General features: G+C 37.3%; 1 protein-coding gene across 7 annotated transcripts in view; it reads right to left on the bottom strand.

Annotated features, from left to right (window-relative positions):
• Positions 1-10,544: 10,544 nt before the first annotated feature.
• LOC128882478 (TGF-beta receptor type-1) overlaps positions 10,545-27,451 on the bottom strand; it is a 55,794-nt gene continuing 38,887 nt past the window's right edge. For 6 of the 7 annotated variants that reach the window (XM_054134097.1, XM_054134103.1, XM_054134083.1 and 3 more), the window contains 5 exons: positions 19,874-20,107; positions 18,169-18,402; positions 17,307-17,647; positions 15,965-16,204; positions 10,545-15,240 (listed from right to left, as the gene is read on the bottom strand). In XM_054134097.1, coding sequence (XP_053990072.1) covers positions 15,118-15,240; positions 15,965-16,204; positions 17,307-17,647; positions 18,169-18,402; positions 19,874-20,107 — 1,172 coding nt within the window. In that variant the 3' untranslated portion in view covers positions 10,545-15,117. The remainder of the gene's footprint in view (positions 15,241-15,964; positions 16,205-17,306; positions 17,648-18,168; positions 18,403-19,873; positions 20,108-27,451) is intronic. The other variant, XM_054134087.1, reaches the window with a different exon arrangement.

Raw genomic sequence — 27,451 nt, 5'->3', positions numbered from 1 at the left:
CAAATTTAGACAGTTTCTTCTTACATTCATTATAAACTAATCAATTTTGTGAGTTTATGCACATTTGGTTCAGTACACTACACTTTTTAGAAACGTAAAATATTTATTAAGCTACACGTTCTTTTAATGTATTTGAAATGTTTTGGAAACATACGAGATCAAAGTTAAACATTACTTTAATACACGGGTATCTTTACTGTACAAACGTAAAATGTATGATTTTGCACTTTTAATGTTTTAATATTGTAACTACAGTAACTTTTGAGACATGTTTATTAGTTCATGTAACTTTTGTTGCAGATATCTTACATCACTAAACAAAAGAACTTCGAATTTCGACGCAGGCAAAGCGGATCAACTCCGAAGTTCGACATGAAAAGCTACTTCGATGATCAGCGGCAGCAGAGCCACTCCGACGATAAGCAACAGCAGAGCCACTCCGACGATAAGTAACAGCAGAGCTACTCCGATGATCAGCGACTGCAGAGCCACTACGATGTTCTGTATGAAGACAACGGTTGGTGAGTCGCATGCTTTTTTGTTCCTCCGGTCTCCATTCATGTCGTAGGACGAAAGGTCCAAATCGACACGGGTGACTGGTTGTATACATAATATTTGGCAAATACAGTGACCGCGGGTGTGCATTGCATAGCATACTCGTGAATAGTAACATTTCTTGTTTTATTTATTTGTTTAGACTAGGGTCTTCTTGTACTTCGAGTTTTATATTAATAACATAATAAATACTTCTTCATACAAACTTCTATGATCGAAGATGAAAAATGAAAATATTGAATTAAAATGTAATATATACTGCATTATGCAGTATATATATTATTAAATGTTTTTATCTTCTTCTATGTTTTTGAAAATATATATTGACGGTTGAAGTTTTCTGTGTATGTATGTACAAGAAGGACGTTTCTCGATAGGTCGATTCCTGCGTTAAAGTAACATGATTTGCATTCTTTAATAATTAGGAAATATACTTTTACAAGGGAATCACTTTATTAGGTCAATATGAATATTAAATTTTCAATATAAATTATACTATTGCAAAAACTTGTACGTCACATTTTTCCATAAATAATTCAATTTTTATTAAAATCATTTTATTGATAATTAAATTTTTCAATACACAATACTTCAATATTATAAATAAAAAGTCGAGCCATTTTTACTGAAAATAAAATAACGCAGAAGGATGCGAAACTAGACCGCTTAGACTTACTAATTATTCTTTTTAGCGAGGATTTTCAGGTTTAACCCTTGCGTGTTCGTTGTCTGAACTCATTCACGTGCCCAGGTGCTACTTGGATGAGCGAAGGCAATGGACACGATGATATAGTCTTTAAGAATAATAATAATTTGTGTGAGCGACTGACTCTGTGCTAGCGTATCGTGCACGATGTATTTCCACATGTGTGTGTGTGTGTGGTTAGGATGTGGAATTGCGTCGGTTTAATAAAATGGTATTTTATATCAAAATATTTCTGATACTATTTATTGTATCTTCAGTATTAAGCATTACCATAAATTAATGATAAATTCATGAAATTGAAAGTTCATGTATGATTGATTCATACATTCATTATAATCTATAAATGAAATGGTATTTCGTACCATTATATTTCTATTGCTATTCATTATAGCTTCGATATTAATCTTCATCACAAATCAATGATAAATTCATGAAATGATGAAACTAATAAATTGACGATGAACTATATGATTGATCTAACGAATATAATTATCGACAATCGTATTCCATCCAAGTTTTGCAAATAAATATTGATATATACATATTACATATACGCAATGGTCGCTAGCCTTCGTCAGTCGATTTCAGGAACTGGTACGTACCTTTAGAGAGTGAATGTTGCGTATGGTATCCTCGGGTGTCGGAGGTGTCCCGGGACATCTCCCTAGTTTAGGTCGCGCCCGAGAGCCTTGATTGAGGATCGTTGAGCGTGTGTGTTGGTGTGATTGTTTTGCCATTTTTAAATATAGGGTTAGGTAGGTAGGTAACTTAACTTGTGGTGTGTATGTTAAATCCCAATAGGTAGGGTCCAGGGCAGATCTCGTCACTTTAGTTTGGGTAGGTCGCGCGCGCGTACGTGATGGGTCTGCACCTGTAGGTGGATTTGAGGAGTCGTTGTGATCACGATGCAAACGGAGCTTTGGTCCGTTTGTTTCGGAATCTGCTCTCGATTCTTCAGGTCTCGACTCTCTGAGTGGTTGCTTCGCGGTCGCGGTCGTGATCAGTAGGGTAGTTCGAAACGCTCGTTCCCTCGAGGTTCTAGACGTGTGGTTCACCGGGTTGAACGTCCACGTATTGCACTGAACCTCGACCCTAGCTATAAGTTTCAGATGGGACAATGCGTCCGAAGAAAGAAGAAAGGCCCTGACAAATTGTCACAAGAAAGGGCTGCAACGAATGGGTCTCCATCTTCGGATTCGAAGATGGGGAGTCATTACTATTACTATTTTGTCACTGTATTCGCCTGTAGTTGTAGTAGTTTGTTTGGGTCATGTACCCCAACGTGGGAATTCATCATCCAGTGTCAATTGGGCAAATCGCGTATTGCTTTAGTATTACGAAATGAAAATATCGCGTTCGTTTATTAGGATTGTTTTGATTGATTTTTCGCGTTTTATTTCAGGGTAGTGTTGCGTAATAAAGATCAACCGCGATCGCAATTAGTGTTGCGTATAATGAATATCGCGTCCGTTTAAAAGTAGTGTTTAGAGTCAATTTAGCTTTTGATTAGTATTTTTCGCGTTTTCTTCCAGAGTAGAGTCGCGTACAAAGACCAGCCGCCAGTGCCATTAGTGTTGCGCATAAATGACCGATTTGTTGTAAATTCACGCGTTTTGAATTAGTATTTCGTCACACGAAGAGCCCAAAATTTGACACCATTATCACTTCAAAAATCACTGCGCAGCCTGAGATGGTTGCTGTGAATTTTTAATCAGGGATTCGTATTACTTGGTGCACGCGATTTGTGCCTTTTATACTTAATAGATTAGTGTTTCGAATAATGATGCACCTTACGATTGCTTTTGAGTAGTACTTTTCGCGTTTTCTTTCAGAGTAGTGTTGCGCATAAACATTGATCGCGATTGGTTTTAATGTTGCGACTGATAAATCGCGTCCGATTTGAAATAATTTACATATTTTCAAGTAGTATTTTTCGCGTTTCCTTTCAGGGTAGTGTTGCGAATAACTATGAATCGCGGTTGCTATTAGTGTTGCGTCTGATACCATCGCGTCCGTTTTGGAGTAACTTCGTAGTTTCAGTTAGTGCAAGAACAAAAAAAGGAGACTATCTACGGATTTTTTTGCTACTCTTTCACTCAAAGAATGACCAAGCTGCCAGTAGTATTGGGTTGTTAACAGTGTTCGTGGGGAAAGAAATTGAAAACACCAACGCAGAAATGATTGTTAAAGTAAATTTAATTTATTCGAGCCAATTACTTCTCAGACCACTATGGCGTTTATTAGTAGGGTCCGTTTGGACACGCAATGCGTGATGCTCGAATCCCACGAGAGCCCTGACGAGAATTCAAACCCAACCCAACGGTCATTTAGAAAATGTTCTGTTGTTTAAGAGGTTGTAAAAAAGATATCGCTCAATGTTGAGAAAGGGTCTCCAGACACCACTCGCATAGGTCGAGCTTCAGGCATTCCGTGGCCCTGACAATTACAAATCAAATGTTAATAATTAATAACATTAGGTACGTATATCTATTAACAGTATTAAGATTCACCCACACCGTCAGGCACGCTTCGTAAAATGACAGTAGATAATTAATGGTCGACTAAACGAATCGCCGCGTTTCTTTGCTAAAGTTGATGACATTATTGTTATTTTACTTTCGCAAATTAAATTTTGTCAACTAAGGTAGGGATAAAGTACAGAATGTATCGTGAAAGTGTCGCTGATCGAATATGTTGCTGTCGATTACGAGAAATCGGATAAGGCCATCGATTTGGTGTTCTCTAATGTCCAATATGGGCAAGATCTTAGCAGAAGAATATGTTAATTATTTTGTCAATTTTAACAATTGGTCGATTGTAGCTTTTGCTGATGAAAACTGCTGCAAATCAGCAAAGTTTATATCGTTGTGTAATGAAATTTATCTTAGTGCCTTGAGTTTTATTTTAACGAGTAGAGTTGAATTTATCAAAAGAATATTGATCTTAATTACAAAACGTAGTTAAAGACGAATTTTATACGACAGTTAGGCAAAATCAGTTCATTTCATTAATCAGATTGTGATTAATGAAAAAATCAGCTACAGTAAGTGGCCGCCATAACATTTCTAAAATTTATGCTTATATAAATTAATTTGTTGCCAGTTTCAAAATACAATAGTATAAAGTGGAAGAACATCGACTATAAAATCTAAGAGGAAAAAGAGTTATAGGCGTGTAGAAATTGTAGACAGTATAAAAATTGTACAAAGCATGGACACTACGAAAATGACCAAAGTTGATGAAAGTGATTTTTCAATTTAGGCTTTCTTGCACGAAAATGCACTTTCGTTTATTATCTACAATCGACCATCCATCGTTGGGTTGAAGAAGAAGTCGACATGGAAGGCCTTCGATTTCTCATTTTAATAAAAATTATATAGTTTAAAGTATATTTATAGTAAGTATATATGGTAAGTATATAAAGTAAGTTTATAGTATAAAATTAACAGTTTAACTACCTGCCTGGTTAGAAACAGTCTAAACTTCAGAAAAGGATTTCATAATACATTAGTATACATTAATTGAGGCTGACATTAATTTTAAAAAAATATAAGGTGTATCACAAATCTTACATATTTCGTCAAATTGAGCAAAAAATTCTAATTCGTAAGCCATCGAGTTAATTTTTCCTTCGACCCAACTATAGTAACTATATTCGACTCACTTTTATATAGAGCCATTCTGCTCAGCACAACACCTGCACGTATAAAATGATGACGAAGCGATTACATATAAACAAAAAATTAGGAGCGCAACGTGCCTGTTACAAACATACGATACATATAACTAAAAACAACACCATCCACCAATCCACCCATCCGTCGTTACGAAAATTACAAGTGCTCGTCCTATCGTATGTAAATCGTCGATAAACATTTACACCGTTATATACAGGGTATAATACATTGGGAAAGAAAACGAAAAAACAGAAAGATTGTAGCTACGACGATGGTCGAATAATAAAATAATGATAGCTTGAATATTATGGTTATTAAAAATAATGGTAGGTACTCGCTTTCACGTAAAAAAGGAACGCAGCTAAAGTAACGAAACATGGTTACTTGTTCACGATCAGTTCGAACATTATGTATTTCCGTTCTTTCTCGTTGGAAATTATTCATTTGTTGGCTCCCAATAAAAGAAAAAATGCACGCGCACACACACAAACGAAAAAAAAATTATAAAAGACGAAAAGAGAAATAAAATTGACGAGGCACGAGAAAGACGTGTAATACGTTTCGAAAGAACGTATAAAGAATCTCAAAATGAAAATTTTACGTAATCGTCTTGAATAATTGTGCTCTTAATATGTTAAAAATGTCAAAATATTGTTCGAGTCTTATCTGCGGTAATTGAAATGGGAGATAATTATTTAATAGAACGACACGTGAAAAGAAATTTGCTATCACACGAAACTGCTAAAAATCGTTAGGTCACCCCACGAGCTCGTGCCATTTATTGTTCTCCTGTTTAAATTACTATGCCAAACATTTAAGTTAAATGAATAAACTGCAAATGTTTATGAAAATACAGAAACTTCACAGACACAAAAAGAAAATTGAAATTTAAATGAATGTTTTATCTTCTAAATAGTCTAGCATGTACATTATTGTTAATATTTTATATCCTTTTGCATTTGTGCACATTTTCATAGATTTCTTTAATTATTTCCATTTGCCATAAATGCATAAATATTCACAGTATAGTTATGAAAAAATGTAGTAACTAGACTATGGATGTTTATATAATAAATTCATATTTTTATAGATTTCAGTCAGTCACATAAGTATTCGTGCCCCCTATGTTTGTTGAAAAAATTTGTCTAAATTGAATGATTGGTTTGCTATTTCCACAGTCTAGTAATCACCCTCTCTTTCCATTCATCTTTTCTCATTTTTCTGGCAAAGTTACTCTATCGTCACTATAAAATTTCTCTACTTTGTTAATTAAACAAAAGGAATTTCTGTAGCACGAACTCGTGGGATGACGTAATAATAAACATATTAACACTTTCACATCCGCCCATTCGCCACACGTGATATCGTGAATTTTAGATTTAATCACCTGTTTGATATAAAATAGTATATTCAAATAAATATGAAGTCTCTGAAGTGGATCGTGACATCAAGTTACCAATGTTGTACCAATTTCTAAATTTTCCAAAAAATCACGTTGGTGCCAGCGGACGGAAAAGCGTTAAGGATCACAACATAAAGAGAAGCGCGCAAGAATAGATCTACGTTCGCAAGATGCACGCTAATTCACCGCGAAACAATTCGATTATTTCAAAGAAAACGGTATCGCGAATCTAATATTTAGCGATTGCTGATTAATGTATCATATGGTTACGTAACGTAATTCTAAAAGCCACGAGTATGGTTGTATCGTTTCAACGACGCCGACGGCGCGCTTAAACTCTTAAAAATTACAGTTAACATTCTAAAACGTATAGACGCGTTCAGTGGCGTAACGATTTCCAGGATAGGAATAAATAACGAGTATAATATTCTAATTAAAATTAGGATTAAAGCGGCATAGAAAGTCTACACTATGAACTGATTAATATGCAGAGTGACCTAAGCTTTGCATCTAAAATGTTTCCGTTGATTTTTAGGTACAAAGCTTCGAATCCTCACTCTGTATACATAATTCCATTTTTCACGAAATACTCGAACGTTTCTACCATTTACCAAATAAATAATTTACTAAATTCGTGAATCTACATAAATAAAATCCACGCAGTCGTGGAAGATTCTCAGAATTGTTAAAAAAAAAAATTCTACGTCGTCGATTCGCCAATGAACGCGGCGAACTCGCGGTGGAAACGACACAACGATCCCGAATATCAGCTACGCGTATAAATCTTTCTCCTGTCACCGGTTATAATCATCTGGTACGCAAAACTTAAAAGACGAACGCGTTTCTTTAAACTAAAAGCTAGACGATGCCAAACATCGTCTCGAAGGTACAGGTTTCTCGCTTCTCTAACACGACGCAGGTATACAACGCGCCACGCTTTGCGCTTTATTTATTCATTTTTTTTTTATTATTATTATTATTATTATTTTGTTATTGTTACACCCTTTCTTTCGTTTTACGTTTTGTACAAGTTAGGGGAGGTTGGGGGAGCTTAAACGGTAAAGGGAGCAAAGAAGAGCTATCGAGGGATTGAAATATATTATTTGGCAGTTCGGCATTTGTCGGATATGAGTCAGACTGTTCGGTGCTTCGAAACCCAGGCGACGATGTCCTCCGACCTCGGCTGAACGCCACCGACCTCGGAGATCAGAGTAACGCACGTGTCGTCGCATTGGAAATGTGACGGCGGTGGATATGATATCACTCGTGAGGAAGAAATATCTTTTTGTCGGAGTTGTAAGTTTATTGAAACGAGGTATCATTGATATAGGATATTTTGTCAGCGGACGTGAATTAGTCAATAGTGTGCAGGTATCTGGAAGATGTAGGTACCTGAGTCCTAGTATTTTAGTTGTTTAGTTCCTAGTACCTTACCCAGGTACTTATTTTTGAATATGAGATAATTCAGGTATATAGAGTTTCTGGAGCACTTAACAATGTCAGGTACCTGGACCTTAATATTGGTTTGAAAATAAAAATCATAAGGTACCTGTATCTCAATACAGATTTGAAAATGACTAACAGAAAGTCGCACACCAAGTTCCCAGAGTGCCTAAAAATGTCAGTAACTCGAGCCTTGACTCGACTCAAAAAGCAATCAATGAAAACTAGCAATCCTGAGTATTCCCTTCCATATGAAATGTCTCATACATTCATAACTTCCACGTACCTGGGTGTTTTGTCTCGAATTGCGTTGATATTTCAAAACTTCTTTACTACATAAGATTCCCCCACTATCGCTGATTTCTACTTCTATTCCTGAATCTGTTTATTCCATTTCTGGAACGAACTCATGGAAAAATCTTTCATAATCCTAACTATACATGTTCGAGTACCCGCACACTTCTGTTAAGCGACACACAATTTACAATGCCTTACGAAACGTCTCACTGGGTACAAACCAAGCGAGTAAACTCCACGCACTTAAACTTACGAGACAAAGATATTTTTTCCTGGACGAACGTGTAAATACGTGAACAGTACGTGTATGCTTGTGAGAATACTCTGTATATTATCATTACTGGTCTCTCGCTTTAGTTAACATTCGATCTGTTATTGGCACAAAATTGTACTAGTAATATGGAAATACCTGCGGGACACGATCGCCGATGGAGTTCCACGGCAGGCGTCTGACTACTCATCAACCCTTTCGATGCTGTAATCGCTGCAGATAATATTAATCGCTCAAGGTCACTTCTGTAGATTATAAATCACTTCATAAATTTATATGTCTGTACAGGGTCCCTCGCAAATTTACATATAAACATTGCTAACGCACGTAGGTGTATGTAACATTGGCTTTATTTGCAAAGTTTAGTAGAAAAAGAAGGAAAAATTTATTTAAAAAAGACGTAAATATCATATTTGGATCTAGTTTTACAGTTTTAAAAGAATTTCTACTTACATTGGATAGTAAATTATAGAATATGTTGTCCTGTAATAAAATATTATTTTATTCGATAAATATTACTTCAAACTTTTAAACTCAACTTTCATTTCTTTTCAGTGCCTTATATTTGTGGATACTGAGTCCATGAGTGTTTAGTTAGATCCAAAAACATGAAATTTTCGAGGTATCCTATACTATGTTAAATAACCACTTGTTGTCTCTTAAATACAACATACAGAGACAAAAGAGACAGATGTAATGGTGGGGGCACAATCGCCCAGTGACCTTGAGTGGCTAACATTTTCTTCCCAGAGAGTAGGATCTTCGTTTACACTTTGAAATTCATATTCAACGTTCATACTCTACTCACTGATCGAAAAGGGAACACTGTTAACTATCTGAGATAAACTCTAATGAAACCTTGCACACATATTAATTAGTCCTACCTAGGAATTATGCTGTATATTACTACAACTATGCTGTTTTAAATAAAAAATGTACTTCTTATGGAGGCTTGTAAATTATCAAGGAAAAATTATTCAAAACAAAAGTCTGATTCTCTCTTCATTTGTTAAAGATTCTTCTTATAAATCGAGAATAAAATTTTATTTCAATCATTTACCAATATCTTCTATAGTTTAAGAATTATATTAATTATATTAACGTAAATATAATTAAAGACTTATACATAAATGTAAATAAAATGCTTGACTACACGCTACTCACGCTACAAAGCGTGATTGTTCCTTCAAAATTAAAAAGGAGCGGCAACAAAATATAGCATAATTTTTTATCCTGGACAAATGAACATTTATGCAAAGTTTCTTCAAATTGTTTCCAAGTAGCAGTTCCGAATATTCTTCTGCGTGCGTTAATAAACATAGCATTAAAAGGGCCAATCCGATCGCCGCTAGGAGGACACCCGTGAAACCGCATCGACGCAGTAACTATATAATATGTATGTATCATAAATTAACCTACGTCGTAATAGGAATGTACGAGAAAAAACGCCGTTGGGAAAAAAAAGGAGTTTCCCCGGCGAAGCGTTGATCGGTTAAAAAACACCCGCGACAGCGTCGCGGACAACTATTCAGTTTTCAATTATTTAATCGTTACCTACTAGTCGAACATTTAGATCGCTCAGTCTTTTGGTGAATTGCAGTACCTGCAGATATTCGCGACGCGAAACGTGGATGTCTCGTGGTCGGTGATGTTCCAACAACGAATCACGTGGAATCTCATCAGGGGATCGCCGAGAGAAAAGGAACAAATATATTTATTAACACCATTCATCGTTTCAAAGATTTCGATATGATTTCAGACGGATCGTCTGTTGAAGGAGATGGGCAATGTTTTATTTTCGAATAACAGACGACGAATAAAAGATACACACATATAAAGTTCAATACTTGACCTATAAGCCAACCCTTTATCTTGCATTAAAATATGTTTTTAAATCTTGAAAAAGAGTTGTTGAATTTTGCCTATATTCAGATTCTGATTTTCATTCAATCAGTTACAGATGAACGTCTATATTTTATTCGTTATTCGAAATTTGTATCTAGACGAGAATACTGCCCATCTCCAGATCGCATATTCACGACATGTCGTCGTTACCGATTGTAGCTTGATTAAATCGTTATGATGATCGTGCAGCTGGGTTTCGAATTGATTCGAGCGTTTAGAAAACGAAAGGGAAAAATCAGTAGATCGTCCGTCGGACGTCAGTTGGTAAAAAACAATATAAAAATACAATTATGTGTTCGAAGGACCCTCCGTTCCTTTATATAATAATAATTGTAAGTTCGCAGACTTTTACGTTGACTATTGGATGACAAAGATTCTTTCTCTTCTCTTCTTCCCGGTTCTCTCTCAGGCAATCTGCATTTTCATTTCTATCGTTCCTTCGTGCTCGCTCTCTAACCACGAAATCTACCTCCTCGTGATACGCCTAAACACTTCGTCGAGGATACAATCTCCCTTATCATAATGTTATCGATTTAACGTCCTTGGGGCGAGAACATAAGCCGCCCAAAAAAACAAACAAGCTTCGCAGAGAGACACACCATACGAAAATTCTCGCACTCCCGACTACCAGAGATGGGCGAAATTTCATTCGTATAACAGATAACGAATAAAGAACGCTGTACAGCAATCTCCACGCAACGTTTATTCGATCGAACGGTTACACGACTAAATTTCTATTCGCTCAACGTGAACTATATTTAAATTTTACACTTTGGAATTTATCTTTCTTTTTTTTTTTTTAATATTATTATTATTATTTTATGGAACAAACGATGCGTAAAAATCTCCTTATTTTTTATTCGTTATTCAACACTCGCGTCTCGATAAGCTTTTTGTCCACCTCTGCCAAACTAGCTCGTCACACGTACGCAACTCCGTCGACTACGACTGCTATTCCTCACGCGAGACCGCAACACTCGAGAATGCGTGCCTTGTCGACTAGCGTTCACCACCGTTTATTTTCAGCAAATTGTTATTATTCGGGAAGATACGTGTTCAAATGTAAACGTTACACGTAATTCTGTTTTTAGTTCGAGATGGTATTCGTAGAACAGCTTGTCAAGGTCATATAGTCATATAATGATATCGTATATTATATAATGATCGTGTAATTACATATGTAACATTACACATATCGTTATATTACATTATATTATGTATAATGATTATACAGTTACATATATCATTATATCATATTATATATAATACTAATACGATGACGTTAAATGTACGTATACAAGCAATAGCGATCCTATTAATATTAATTGGCAAACTTAAGATAAGTCATTGGCTTGTAAGACTGAAGTTCAAATATTGGTACGACTATCATGATATAACGCGATTCTCGAGGATGTATAATTTGTTTGTGTTATACAAAGAAAATTCTCGTTGTATAGTGTCTTAAGAATGTATTCTGAGTTAGTGAATCATTTTATACCAAACAAAACGTGTTATTTAGTGATGTTAGTTCGATTTTTCTTTTAATAAGTGTGCCTCAAACCGCGTCATACAGACGCCTAACGTATTAATAATGTTTCTATGAATGTTTATACATCTGTATCTTTTATGAGCCTTCTCGAATTTGTTATTTTCTTGCATCCTGTGTTATATCATGTCCAATTTTGTATTCTCTGTAATTCGTATTAATTTTTCCAAGATATGACTTACTAAGCCTCCACCTGTAGATGACCATGGCATATAAAAAACATTTACAGTTAAACACATCTCTCCCCGAACAACAATTTGCTTGAATAACCAAACAGAATTATCCATTTCTTATCAAATAAAAACGTATAAAGTATTAATTACGGGAATACCATTTAAAAAAAAAAAAGGTTGAGAATGCTCACGAGAAGCACGCATTCGTAATCAAAACTCACCCGTTATCAACATTCCATCTCTCCTCGCATCTTCCTTCTCATCCGTGAATCCGTGAAAAAATCCCCGAAAATATAGTTTCTCCAATGTTTCTTCTTCCCCGTCGATTCGTTTTCGTCTCGAGTTATTTTTTTTCTTTAGTTTCTTCTTAAATCTTTTTTTACACAGTCTCGCTATATCGTTCAGTCGCAAGTTCAGTCTGTCTTGTCTCACACTCTCCCACGTTTCACGCAATCAATCTATCTCTCTCTATCACGCGATACACCGTATACATTCATTCTTGAGCTTAGCACCCTTCAATTTCAGCCTTCCTGTGTTACAAAGGAAACACGCTTCGAAAAGTCCCGCGTTATCATGACGCACCGCCTTTCAACACGCGCATTTACGATACGCAAAAATATTTTGTCTTGAGCAAAACATCTGGGTATGTCTACAGACTAACAATATGTATACATTAGACGTGACGCGGTTCGTTTAAAAAATCAAGCCCGGAAGTCGCGGAGTAAACTTCGTTGTTGTAAAAACCTCGAGTAGAAACTTAGCGTCCGGAAAGGTGATACGTGTGAAAATTGCGCTTTCACGGGGGTCGAAAAGCAACGGTTGCATTCATTTATTTTTTTCTTTTTCGTTTTCTTTTCTTCTTTTTTTTTTTAGAAAAAAAAAGTTCAGGTCAGCGTTCGTACGATCTTGGTACCTTTCGAACAAAAGCCACGTGTGTCTGTGTTCTTCACTGTCCTCGGCCACTTACGTACTCGGTAACCACAATTGCTCGGTTTCTCTCTATCTACCCTGTATGTTTACAGAATCGACGAACTCGATCCTGCAGTCGCGAAAGAACGAGAAACAAAGTTATGCATTTCTCTTGTAACACGGTGTACGGTATATACTCCCAACAAAAGTTGAATAAAAAGGTCCAGTCTCTGCGCGCACCGGTAGCGACGAATCTACATTGACGAAAATGTAGAAAAAAGAAAGAAGAGGAGAATACGTTACAGTAAAAAACCCTGACGTGGAGGCCATCCTTGTGGATTGATCAGAGAGATCATATAGACAGAGTAGAGTCATTGGAGCCTAAGTGGAGGTAGTGCGTAGAAAGAGAGAACAAATGGAGAAAGTATCTCTGTTTCTATGTTTTGATGGGCATCAGAATTTTAAGACTCGATGAACGAACTCACATTTCTCGACATTTCTTCTCAATTCGTATTCTCTCCCACTAAAGTTTCTTTAGCTGTTATAGCCAATCGCGAGCTAGGCACCCTCAACAAATAAATGAACAGGAACACCAAAGTTTCTTAACCCTTTGTTGTCCTATGTCGAGTGAGACTCGACAGAACTGTCCTGAAATCATAAAATTTGGACTGCTAAGGATTAATGAGCACGCGTTATTAGAGAAGAACAGGCGTGTGCTCTCTTTTTCTCTTATTCGCTTTTTCCACTGACTTTTCTTCTCTATATAATCTCTCTTGAATTGATCCAAAGGTGTACGAAATCAAAATGTCGCGGGGCGGAGAGCGAATCCCCTGGAGCGTCGATCGATTCGTTCGTTGCGCCAATTTTACGTATAATCGTGATTAATGGAATGGAAACCTCCTCTGGTAAACCTCTTAAAGAATACAAATCAGTTCAGTTAATCGAATCGGTTTGGCCGATAACGAATATACATAATTATACGTGTGTATATATTAATATACAAATTTATCGTTAATCGTTAATATTACTCAATAAACGTCGCTATATAATAAATTTATATACTTCATTACCTTATCGTTTACTATCAATAAATATACAGCAGTAGTGTGACGCGTGACCAGGCGTGGACCGTTCGATTAACCGAACGCGTACGCGCGCGCTCATTCCCGGTTAGGATCGATCGATCGATCGAGCAACCAGAAGTTCAATGTTCCATTTGGAAGATCTCCAAACGGAGATGGGCAAAATTTTTTGAGAATAATACGTGTTTAAGACATTCATTCGATTGAATAGGTCCACTGTGATTTTTGTTTGTTCAATGTGTGATATATGGGGTGAATCTTTCAAACTTTGTACCTAAAATATCTTCGTTACTTTTAATGATACGGAGTTATGTTACAAGAGGACAATGTCTGGTTTAGAGAGAGATAGACAAATTATTCCAGTGTATTTTCATTGTTGTAATAATAAAAAGATAAATTCAAACAGGTATAATATATAGGTATAACATACCCGAGGATGGCCTTCTAAGGAATTATTCTTAAAAAATTTATAAATGTACAAGAATGTTTTGTCTCTAGTAAAGATTCACTAAATGTAAATGTCAGAGTCTTCTAAACCAAACATTTTCCACTTCGACACATCTTCCGATCATTAAAAGCAGTAGAGACATTTCATGTACAAATTGTGAAGTCTGTTCAACTAGTAGCGAACAATAAATTATTCATATGTCCTTCATTATTCGACATCCTTAAAAGAATTTCGCCCATCTCCGATCTCCGCCGACCCTGTTCGTATATCCCGTCAGTCATTGCTCGTTCAAACGTTGTGAAACAAAAATTCTCATCGAGTACACCGACAACACGACCTCACAGAACAATTCCACGATCTCGTAAAGGGTTTGATACACAAAATTAGGGCACGACTCGACGAAATCAACGCGATTAAAGGAACGTCGTCTCGATTTCTCGACCAGTCTTTCGTTAGGCTCTCTGCTTCGCTATAGAATTCCCGTTTCGTACCAGTTTCCCATTTTCATTATTTTCTGATTCTCTATCGTTCTATATATACCTCTACTTCTCGCGGGTGCGCGATAACACGACACTTGAACAGTTTTATTGCGATAAGTGTTACGGCACGAGTGTCCACGTGTGTTTTTCGGGCACTATAATTCTCTTCGTCGTGTCCGGCGACCAGTCGAACGGACTGGTGCGTCCCGATAACGTCTTTATTTTTACTTCAAGTCTTCCATCGCGCCGTAATTGGCGAGAGACTTTTTAATCCTAAGGGCGGTTAGCCTAGCTGCCGCGTTGTGGTACCAACACTCCTTCATCACCTTCGACATCACCTGCAATGCCTGCAACAGACAAACAATGTTGTTTAGTAGACGAAGCTACGTGGTGTGCAGTGAAAAAGGATGGCGTTTATTAAGCGTCAGCGTAGGATTTCGTCAAGGTTTGCATGGAGTTTCAGAAACTAATTTGTATCACAACTTCGAGTGTACTTTCCATCCCTTGAACCTGAATATAAGCTAGTAAAAGATAACTCAAATCTAACACTTCTTAATCACTTTTCTTTAGATAAAATTTCATTTGAAATTTGAGTGTACAATGACATGATTTGAGTTGACGATGTACCTTATAAATATGCTTCGGTTAGGCCTGTAAATGTCTGATAACTCACCCCTAACATTTTCTAGGGCTTTCTTTAAGCAAAATTTCATAATAATAAGAGAGTTACAATTCTTGATGTCCCTTATAAACATGAGTGGGGTCAGGTCTGGATTAGGTCTGGGTTACTCATTTATTTAGGAATCACGTTACCCTAGTTAACTGGGATGCGACAGCTGACACGTTAATCGTCACATTTCTCCTCTGACATTTCATAAAACACTCACAATAAACAATCTCTACCACTTGTTAGAAGTTGTAAACTTCTTAACAGCTACTTACTACAAAGAAACTAATAAACTATTGAAGAAACGTCAAGGACAGCCCTAGACATGGAAAACTAATGCAACGATGAACGTGTCGAGCGATCAGCGATCGATCAGTCGCGATCAAAGGGTTGTTTACACGTACATCGATCGACTGCCACCGATTCGGTATCGACGGCCTCTGTTTGTCGGTGCACACAACTTTGCGCATCTCCTCGATCGTTGGATCAGAAGGCACCAAGTCGTAAAACGGTAACTGATATTCGTCGTGGATCCCGCCGACGTTGCATCGCCTGGCGATCTCCCAGAGGATCAGCCCGAGAGCGTACACGTCAGCCCTCTTGAAGGAATCAAAGTGGTTCATGTTTATCGTCTCTTCGAGAACCTGAAAGCAGAACCCACCATTCTCAGGAGCCACCTCTCCAGCTGGCAACTTTCTCCGAAGACGAGCATGCTCATCCATGCTGCGAAATCGAACGTTAACCCTAGAAAGACCCCATGGGATGTTATGTTGAAGACCAAGGGAAGCTTGTCTACGTTTTTTATATTTCTAACTGGAAAATTATTTACAAAAGTTACTATTTTAAGGTCAACGCTAAGTTCAACTGTTAAGATATAGATATTGTGAATAGAAAATATTATATTAATTATTTGCACATCAACGTTTGTAATTATTTCATGGTCTTCTTCAGGTATACAGTAATCTAAGTCAAGCCATCTTATTCATTAACAATTATTAGAAGAATTTGGACAAAAACGTGTTTGATAATCTAACGGATTTCCTCAAACTCTTTCTAGTTTGTTATTTTGTTTGAATAAGATAATATGTAACTTCTACGTACATGTTTAGAAAAGTAACAATTTCTTATCGGGTTTCGTTCAGCTTTGCTCTCCGTGACCTACAAGGAATTCTTACTTTCTCAAATGCATTAGTTAGAGTTTCGTATTATCGAGTAAATAATTACTGCGGATTAATTAAAATACACGGGGTTCAGAAAGTTCAAAAGTTCTGGGAAGTTAAGTTATCTGCTTACGTAACCGTTGGTACTCAGCCGCCTTTTATCTTTTTTGTTTATTGGTTTTCTTACTAAACCTAAGCATCTTACGTTCTTAAACATTTAGAGAAATGTTGCTTTGGGTAATTTCTCTATTCATTAATAGATACAGCACGATTTATTAATTTTGTGGGCTCCTTTTAAAACGATACAATTTTCGAATATGACAAAAGAAGTATGTTTTATTCCTTTATTAAGATAGTTTTGTAACTTGGCCTCACTTGGTCTTTCTAGGGTTGATGGATTTATGCATTCCTGCATTATGCACGAATCCATAGAATTATTAATAGACCTCTTTCATTTAAAAATCTATTCTTGACTCAAAATAAATGAATACCCCTCAAGTTGTTTATTGTAGCTCTGTCTCACTTGATCTTTCTAGGGTTGATAGTATTTATGCAATTGTTGATAGTCATTCTTCGTATAACTTACCTCAGGTGCCATGTATCGCTTGGTTCCCACTCGGTTGTTGAGCTGGATATCGACAGTGTCCGTTATCACGTCGTGTCTGACGGCCAGTCCAAGGTCACCAATGGCACACGTACCATTGGTCTTCACGAGTATGTTCTTCGACTTGAGATCCCTGTGAGCGATCGCTGGCTTCCCTTGCGTGCCGACGATCTCCATGTGAAGATGCGCCAGTCCAGTGGCGATGGACAACGCCATTCTGATCATGCCGTTCGTGTCCACGGTAGATCTGTTCAGATAATCGAACAACGAACCCTTCTCGAAGTAATCCGTGATCAGCCATAATTGAGTCCAGGTGCCGTTGTCTGAGAACAAAATTAAATTGAACACGGTTAGCTGGTGAGTACAACCCTTGATCGAGGGTGGAATTTTATTGTATTTTAGCTGTTCGAGACACGTGATTCAGAAGAAAAAGAGAAATCGAAGAACGAAAAATAAAACTAAATAGGAGAACAATGTCCACAACTTAGTGATGTGTTTTTACTTGTATTTTATAAATTTCTGCTTGAATTTATTTCATATTCAGTGGAAGTTCGTGGTACTGTTAGATGAATGAAAAATTTTTAATGGAATATTAAAACTAAGCAAAAGGTGGGGCAGTTTTTAATTCGTGACACCCCAAAGAGTTAAGGTGGGACTGTTTTATTTTGACAAGTTTCAAGGCAATTTTCATCATTTTTTTGCAGCCAAAGTATTTTCAAATATTTGTATATTTCGAAAACCTCTAGCAATACAAATATAAAAAATAATCTACTTTTTGGCCCAAAAAAGAAAAGAGCACCCCTTAAACTGGAGTAACTGGAGATGGCATCAAGGGATTACATACCTTTGTTATCGGCAGCGATGAATCCGAGGATATTGTCGTGCCTCAGCATCACCGTCTGATAAATTTCGGCCTCCCTGAACCAAGACCTCTCCTCGCGGGAGCTGAAGATCTTCACTGCGACGTTCTCACCCCTCCAACGGCCACGCCAGACCTCGCCGAAGCGACCCTTACCGATCGTCTCCACGAGTTGTATCTGGCGTGCTATGCTCCGCTGTACCAGGAGCGGCAGGCCTACTTGGGAGAGGATGGGGATTGAAGAACAAGAAATTCAGTATGGTTGCAGATACACGGCTCGTGTGAGCGAAATTTACGCTCCGCATTTCAATATTATAATAATGTTTTGTTGTCTAAATATTAAATGATCTTGGAGATTTCTTTTCACAAGAGAGAAATGATGTAATTTTTGTTTAACTTGTAAAATATTTTAGATATCATTTAAAGTACATTTCTATAACAGGGAGAAAAGATTCTTGTCGCTCAAGGTCACACTTTCCTCCACCATGAATCAAGACACCTCCCTCTTTATGTCAGACCAGTTAAAACTCCCCCACTTCGTTAATACGAGGTCTCCATAACTTTATATTTTTTTTTGACGATATAATTAAAATTGTAAAAGTTTTGTTCCAGGAACTCTTTGAATAAATACATAATAAATGACAAAAATTATATATGAAGAATGAAGCAAACTATTAGTGTAGCTGCAATCTATTTTTAATCGTTCAATATATACTATATTTTATAATCTTGTGATCTCTATGCGAATCTCTATGTTAAATGCGAATTTCATGAACGCCTCGAACAATAATAAACGGGAACCAAATGATGAAATATCGAGGGTTAAATCTGTCACGACCTTGAACGGACATTTGATTATCGCTGTAGTATCATTGGACGTCGACAATCTATTCCAGACCTGTCTACGAGTTGAGCCCCTAAAGTCGTTTTCTTCCCCCATCGCTCATCCTCACCAAAAAACAGTAGAGTTGCGGAGTTCTGCGAGAGTAATCATATTGGCCACGCATTTATCACGCGTATTAACGCTACCTCAGCTACAGTTTTTCTACACTGAAAACAAAAACTATAGAAAGAACGATTCAACTCTAGAAGCTGACTCTGGACAGGAATGGTATAGACTATCTATAATGTTTGTTCGAGTTTAATCATTCTCAACACTAATTCTTTTATTTTAACTTCCCAAATCTTTATTTAATTTTAAGTTTTTTTATTTCTTCTCTTTCCTTTACTTCATAATTGAAAGACCCTTTATTTCGCGCGGCAGTCAACGTGTTAACACTGCATACGTTATTATAACACTTGAATAGAAGAAATTAGGCCAAAATCTTGTCTACTTTTGATTCATGGCCGACCAAGTGACTTCGAGCGACAATCTGGCCTCAACCGAACTTAAACATTTAACCCTTTCAGACCTGGCGTCCACAATCGGGGACACAAAATTTAAAGATTACCGACACTATCGTTTAGGACGGATGTCCTTATTTGTGCACACGAAGAAAGACCAATTTTCCTCTAAAACTACACTATTAGGATTTTTTTCATTTTCACCACACTAATTTTAGTCCAAGTTAACTCAAAAAATCAAATTACATTAGTACGAGAAAAAGTAATAGTTCAAGTCTGAAAGGGTTAAAAATTAAAAAAAAGCCACGCGTTATCACGTAGATTGCAAAACTTTTATTTGACCTACCTGAGCCACTGCCACTTGTCGTCATCTCCAGCATGTCCTTGATGGTGACACCACCCAGGATGGGTCGATCGGGCGCCTCGAGCGAGTCGTCAGGGAAATGGCCCCCAGGCCTCGTTTTGGTCATGTGTATATGATAAATGATCATAACAACCACGCAGATCGCACATATCGGTATCGCTATCGTCAGGGCCATTTTCCAAGTGACCCACGTTGCGTTATCGCCACCCGGCGACACTTTTGGCAACACATCTCCGATTATGGTTTGATCACTCCACCGAGCGTCGCGTGGCGTGAAATTGCTCGGAGAAACGCGGTTATACCGTTCGCGGGACTTTGCAAGCTCCTTTTATAAATTTACTTAGTCCTTGGAATGTTTAAGTACCGACGATGAGAACAGATGCAGTCGGGAAGTGATAATTAGAGAGATGGAGATGTCAGACAGATCGCATCCACATGAAATATTTCATCTTCATAAAATATTTCGATCGGATCCTATCATTGCCAGTCTGCCATCGCTATTTCTCTGCTTACCAACCAGCTGCGATTACAGTCATCCCTTCGTATCAACTCCACTTCTAAGTCATCAGTCATTTACATTTCAAATTCAATGAAAAATTCTATGTAATCGAAATTGCACGGTTTCTGGCTAGCGACAGCCCAACGTTGATAACCAGAAATCCCAGGACTTTGGATTCTTCGTGAATTCTTGCATAGACACCGTCGAAGGTAACGCGTTTCCCCGCGTAAGAGAGGAAAAAAGCAGCGAAGCCAATCTCGAAAGGGAGATCAAGGGAAGGAAGGCGCGACGCCGAACAACACAAATAGATGCAACATACGGAAACACCATTACGAAACATGCCTAGGCGAGAAACGTACCAGAAGCATGCGTTACACCAACAGCAGCGGTACAAACTCGATAGATGCATGCAGCTTGCGATTAGATATGAGGAGAAGTCAATGGGGACGGGGATGGGGGACAAACTCTTTTTTTTCTCAAATTGTGACAAATACTTCGGGCGTACCGAGTAACCCGACAATCTTCTCATACTTTCCAGGTCGATAGATGCGTTCACTGTCCCTGGAAGCGGAAATTAGCTTGTCCTGGAAAGTCGTAAGCCTCTTGATCCTAAGCTGTCTTGACCCAAAGTTTTCAGAACAGTGAACGTGAGCGACACTGAACGTGTTGAAGGGGTACACACATATACATTTTTTTTTTTTTTGCAAGGTTTAAATGCACATTTTGATTCGAAACAAGGCGCAATTTTTAAGTACAATTCATAAATATTCGTACCCACTATCTCTATTGAAGAAATTTGTTTAAATTAAATGGTAAGTTTGATGTTTCCAAGCGTATGTTTATATAAATATGTATATGTATTAGCTTATTCATATACATATTTATAACGAAAAATTCATTTGGTAAGATCAAAACTATTTAATTTAGTCAAACTTCTACAATGGACATAGAGGGTACGAATATTTATGGGATTGACTGTATATGTATGTATCAAATTCAATAAGTACAGAATATACAGTGTACTGTACAGTGTGTATTTAAATCTTGAAAGAAAATTTTTGAGATTGCATGTACCCCTCAAGGATGCAGAAAGAAATCGTTGCGAAGAAAGCACTCTGGGGGTTGTAAACGTACAAGAGCATACTTGGATGATTCACCTCCTCCGCATCACAACTGATCGTCGAAAATGACAAACCACCTTTACCTGTCACTGGTTAGTGCATGTAACAACGATGATGCAAGCCGTGGCGTGAGTCATCGTGCGGATAGAACGCTTCTCTCGTGATCTCTGCGGATCGAAACATCATCATCGTGTTGCGCGTTCGCAGCTCGACTTACCTGAGCCTTCGTCGCGTGTGGCGAAGATGAATTCCTTTGGGAAAACGCGGATGCTGTTAATCGGGTTATTCGTCGATAAAACCACACAAAAACGTTAACGAGAACGGTGTTAAATTTTGAGGAGTTCCGTGGTTTCGAGTCGCGATTGAAAGTACTTTTGATTCTATCGATTCTGTTCGTAGGCTGATGAGAAATTGAGAGGTAGAGTTGGGCGTTATTCGAATACGAATAGATTATTTGGGTAGTTATTTAGATAAAGATTCGATTATCTGGATAATTAATAATCGTTAGTTGTGTATTTGATGGTGAAAAATAAAGTTTCATTTGGATAAAATCTCGATTGAAGAACTTTTGAACGAGACGTTATTCGTTATTCGATTATTTTTCCCTTCGAATAAAACGTTATATAAGTAAAAAAAGAATCCTTATGCACGTGTTGAAGATGTGCGTGTAGGAACTTTTTCCTATGTGTGTACTCTCATGCTTACCCTATTTTTATGAGTAATATGTGTTTATTGACTGGTGTGTGGTTCTTCTCGCATTTGTATGCTAACTTTATGCGATATCTGTTTGCATATATTATGATTTTTAGTACCATTTATATAACACATTCCATATTTTGATATCACAAACAATATCAAACATACTTGTAAAATCAACATTTACTCGCGCCCTTTTATTATTCCAATTAAAATATACTCAAACAACAAAAACGAACAACATTTCACTCTCAAGTCAAAGAATAACTTATTACCCAAATGAAACTCGCCCAAAATAAAATTTCCATACAGACAAAGCTTTATTCGTGCACCACGAGTAAATCTTTGTCTATACAAGTTATTCGTGATCCGAATAAAAATATTCCCAACTCTGAAACGGAATGCAATCGATGTTATACTTTGTTCGAATTTTCATTTTCAATTTTTCTTCCATTGAATCGAAGAGATTCGGAAGATTGCTGACCCGCTGGACTTTGTCGGAAAGTATTCGTAGAAGAGAATCGATCACGGGACTCGCGTCCGCACGAGAACCATCCGTCTTTTACGATCAGGCACCAAATTGATTCCCAACGGAGGAATTCGATGAGATGACGAATAACGGTGAGGAGGCAGACAAAGTCACAGGCGAATGATTGCACGTCGATGAAAAGACCAATAAAAATTGGGAAGAATTTTAGGGGCTGGATACCTCGCTGACGCGCGGTGTTAGTGTATCAAGTCCCGATATGTTTCATCGGCTGTGCGCCATCATGCAATCTCCGAGCCCTGAACGAAGCGAGCAATTTCGCTCGTGAACGGTGGATTCATCACGTGAATATCGAGCGCTTTTATATTTTACAGCAGCGATACGAAAAATTGCCGAGGGTTTCACTTTATTCCAAAATAACCGTTTCCATTTATGTACAGTCAGTCCCATAACTATTCGTTCCTTTCTATATTTATTTAAAACACATTGCCTAAATTAAATGGAATGTTTGATGTTTCCAGATAAAAGATCATGAATAATCTTTACGCATGTATATATAATGAAACATTGATTTGGCAACAGTAAACTTGTCATTCGATTCAGATTTTCTTCAATAAACATGAGTATGAGATTATTCATGTATATATTTATAACGAACAAAATTATTTGGAAACATCAAACCTATCATTTAGTTCAGACAAATTTCTTCAATAATAGAGTGTAGGAGTACTCGTGGGACTGACTGTATATAAATCATCGTTCTGTTCCTCGAAATATATTAATAAATTATAACAACTGCTTCGTTTGTAACTGTTAAGAGTGATTTTATGAGTCTATTTTGTTATGCAAAGTGATTCGTAATTGTGTGTATACTTCAAGAGGTGGTGAATCTGGACCACAGAAGGAGGAAGGAAATCCTGTTAATTGCTCAGAGTTTATTCTTTGTATTATAGAGACTCGAGGAAACCTATTTCCTTCAATACTTAACGAAATGGGTTTCAGAATTTGTTTGCTCCATGTATTATAAATTGTATTAGACATTCCTATTTATTACTGCATGTGTCTTTGATATTAAATATCAATTAAGGTGTCCATTCACGATTATTCAAAGTAAATAATTTAGACATTACTAAAAATTAAAATTTATGTATATTGTAATTGAGTAACATACACTAAAATATTGACATGTAATTACGATCATTTTTTAGAGACTTCTAGCGACTAAACTTCAACTTTCAACATTCTAAATACTGTTAACCTCTTAACAATTTTATTCGCAGTTCTGGCATTTTTAATTGAAGTAGTTGAACCGATCAAAATATATTCTACGTTCGACATGTACTACAGGCTACATTCAACGAATTACTCGATCGATAGCATCGCTGTGAGCTGTACAACGAGCTTGAAGAGGGCCTCCATTTTCAGAAACAAAGGAGCGTAACGCCACAGCTTATCGCGTTAATTCGATCCCGCAATTCCTGAAGATTAAATACCACAAGTGGTGGGAAACCGCTGTTCTCTTGCCTCGAACGATTCGAAATTCAATCAGTGTTAATTGTAAGTTTTACCATTTGTATACTATTTACTCTGCCTATCCAAACAGTGCAAATGAAAATTAAAAATTTCAAGATGGTGCTAAAAGTCCTAAACGTTTCAATTCGAGTTGGAATCCATTTTAATTTATTTGACAATCTATCAAATTGAAAACAATTTTTGGTCGTGAATTATAGTAAAATGAACCGAGAACAGAATCCAACAAAGAATCAGTAGTTCTAACTGAATTTTTTAAAGAAAATTCCATTAAACGTATATCTTGCTTGCATTTAGTGTAGGTATGAGACTAATGCAAAAATATCAAAACGAATTGCTTAAATATTTAATTGTTTTATATCATTATTATACATTATGTTATCAATGAAAGGTGTTATTATTAAAACTACCCCAATTATAGTCCACGTCAAAGATTGTTTGAAAAAATAAAAAAATCTTTAAACATGTTGAATATAATGCTAATTAATACTGTGAATTTCTAGCACACGTTCGGAACAAAATTCATAAATGAACATATGACACTATGTAAATGAATACACGGAGCCATAGAGGGTTAAATATCTGCACTGCCTCTGCGTCGTTTTTAATCGATCGTAGACCCGTGCGCTCTATTGCGTGTCGGAAAATATCGCGAGAAAAACATGTAAGCAACGTTATTAACGTACGCGAAACAAATCGTAGCAGCGAAAGCACGCATCAATAACTAGCCGCCTCTCCCACGGATTTAGAGGAGCCCCTATAATCGATAGATACCGCTTTCGATACGTCCCATCATCCCTCCGTCAATACCCGGCGAATACGCCTCGTTACTCTGTACAACGTCGCGCTGTCGTCCATTTTATTCGCGCTGTTGTCACTCTTGCATTCAGTATGTGCGCTTTCGTGCGTCTATTATGTTTATGCGTCAATGTTTACCAACGACGAACAACCCATCGACGCAATTCCGTCCGCTTTGGAACGTTGGATAGAAACCAGTCGCCCCCTGGCCAAACGATACTCAAAAACAAACGTTCTGTTACGAACACGTTCAGTTTGTTCTTTGGAGTGGTGTATGAATTAGGCGTTGTTAGAAAACTTTATTGGAAATGTCAACTTGTACGCGAATATTTGAATAACAGGAATTTTTCAGCCTTTTTTATTACATTTGTTCAAGATTCCATGAGTGTGACATTCTTTTTCCGTTTATTATTAATATTTTGGAGTACGTGATTAATGTTGTAGGCTTGAGGGTTCTGTTTGTGCTTGAATTGCAATTCACACATTTTTATAAGACGTAATTCGAAATGTCAACTTATTATTCTTCCCGGCCAAAAAATGTTTCCATCTCTGGCTCTGTATTCTTTCCAAATTCTAGCAAACATTTATCTACAACCCCCTACGAGAGCATTGACACAAATCCTATCCCTTAAAAATGTCATGAATTTTTAATAACAAAAAGAAACACCATTTATGGAAACACTTTAATGTCCGTGCGATAAACAGATGCACAGTCGACTCGGGAATCTGAATCGCGTCGAGTAAAGCAACACGCGATTTCCGTCGCGATCGCGAATCGCTTCGAACACACTTTCTAATCTGCCTGGAAAGTAACACGAGCGTAAATATGCCAGATACGAGCTGGGATCATTCTCCGTTCGCCGCACGAAATTCGCTGTGTCGCGTCATCAAGGAACCAAACGAATGCGTCTCGACGAACGCGAAATTCAACCACGAGCTTATCGCACCTGACAAGAAGCAAGACGATCTTTTATTTTTCTTATTCGAAATTCTTGTCCAGGCGTGAACATTAGCACCCTCGTTTAACCAGTAATCAAAAACGTGTGTGCATGCATTTGTCGAAAATAATATTTGATCCTCTTTATTATCGGTAACAAATAAGAAATTACCTTTCATTCGTTACTCAAAATTCTTATCTAGTTGAAAATTTTGTACCCTCCGGACTAAATAGCCACTGAATCACCTACCAAACGTGTCGTTATCGTGTACGTCTGTTACCGTGTATAGTGGAACGCCGAGTGAACGGCAGGCATCTCGACTTTATCGAGAGTCTTCGAATTGCGTTGGAGCAGAATGCGATTACCGAGTGCAAGAGTATAAATTCGTTATTATCTTATCCGTGAGAGGCTTACAAGGCATATATTATCTCCGTGGACGGCCTGTCCTGTCCCTTACTCTGCATACCGATGCAGATGATACACAATCCCCTGGTCTGATTGTGACATCACGAAAATTACGTTCACCGAGCGCGAAATCGTCGAGACTTAACGCTTTACCTGCGGGAGTCACGTGCGCGTGACTCCAGTGGCCAAGTCATTATCAGCCTGTTTTACATTGTGTTTTATTACAAATCTTGTATCTATATAATAGTGAAACAAAAATATACAGGGTGGGGCAGTAACTATTAGCACCTCAGATATCTTCGAAACTATAAGTATCACAGAAATATTTGCTGAAATAAAATTGCACAATACGAAGGGCGCTATTCGGTGGCGATAATAGTTTTTTTTGCAGGTGAAAGTACTTCGGACATTTGAAGGTCACATCCATTTTTTTAAATGGATCGGTATGTTTTTGCTTCCGTATCACGATAGAGGATCTCAAAACGAGTTCAACGATCTATTACACAAGGTCATTGAAGGTCGTAGAAAGTAGAGAAAGGCGATAATACTTACGGTTTTGGTAGTAAATGAAACATGTTTATATATAGTAGGTGTTCGAAATGATGACCATCACTGTCAATGCACCGTTGAATTCTAGACGCAATAAGCGAACTACTCCCACCACTCGAGTTGCCAGACCTGCGTGTAAGACCGTAAACATACGGATTGTAAACAGTATTGTAAACAAAATCGAATTGACCTTGAAATGACCCCTAAAATTGACCCCGAGGTAAAGCTGAAATCACCTCGTGGCTTCTATTGATCTACCAAAACCGTAAGTATTATCGCCTTTCTCTCATTTCTATGACCTTCAATGACCTTGTGTAATAGGTCGTTGAACTCGTTTTAAGATCCTATATCGTGATACGGAAGCAAAAACATACCGATCCATTTAAAAAAATGGATGTGTCCTTCAAATTTCCGAAGTACCTCCACCTGCAAAAAAACTATTATCACCACCGAATAGCGCCCTTCGTACTGTGCAATTTTATTTCAGCAAATATTTCTGTGAAACTTAGAGTTTCGAAGATATCTGAGGTGCTAATA

The sequence above is a fragment of the Hylaeus volcanicus genome, chromosome 1 (genome assembly GCF_026283585.1).
Source record: "Hylaeus volcanicus isolate JK05 chromosome 1, UHH_iyHylVolc1.0_haploid, whole genome shotgun sequence".
Classification (NCBI taxonomy): Eukaryota; Metazoa; Arthropoda; class Insecta; order Hymenoptera; family Colletidae; genus Hylaeus; species Hylaeus volcanicus.
This window is presented reverse-complemented; position numbering and strand designations above follow the sequence as displayed.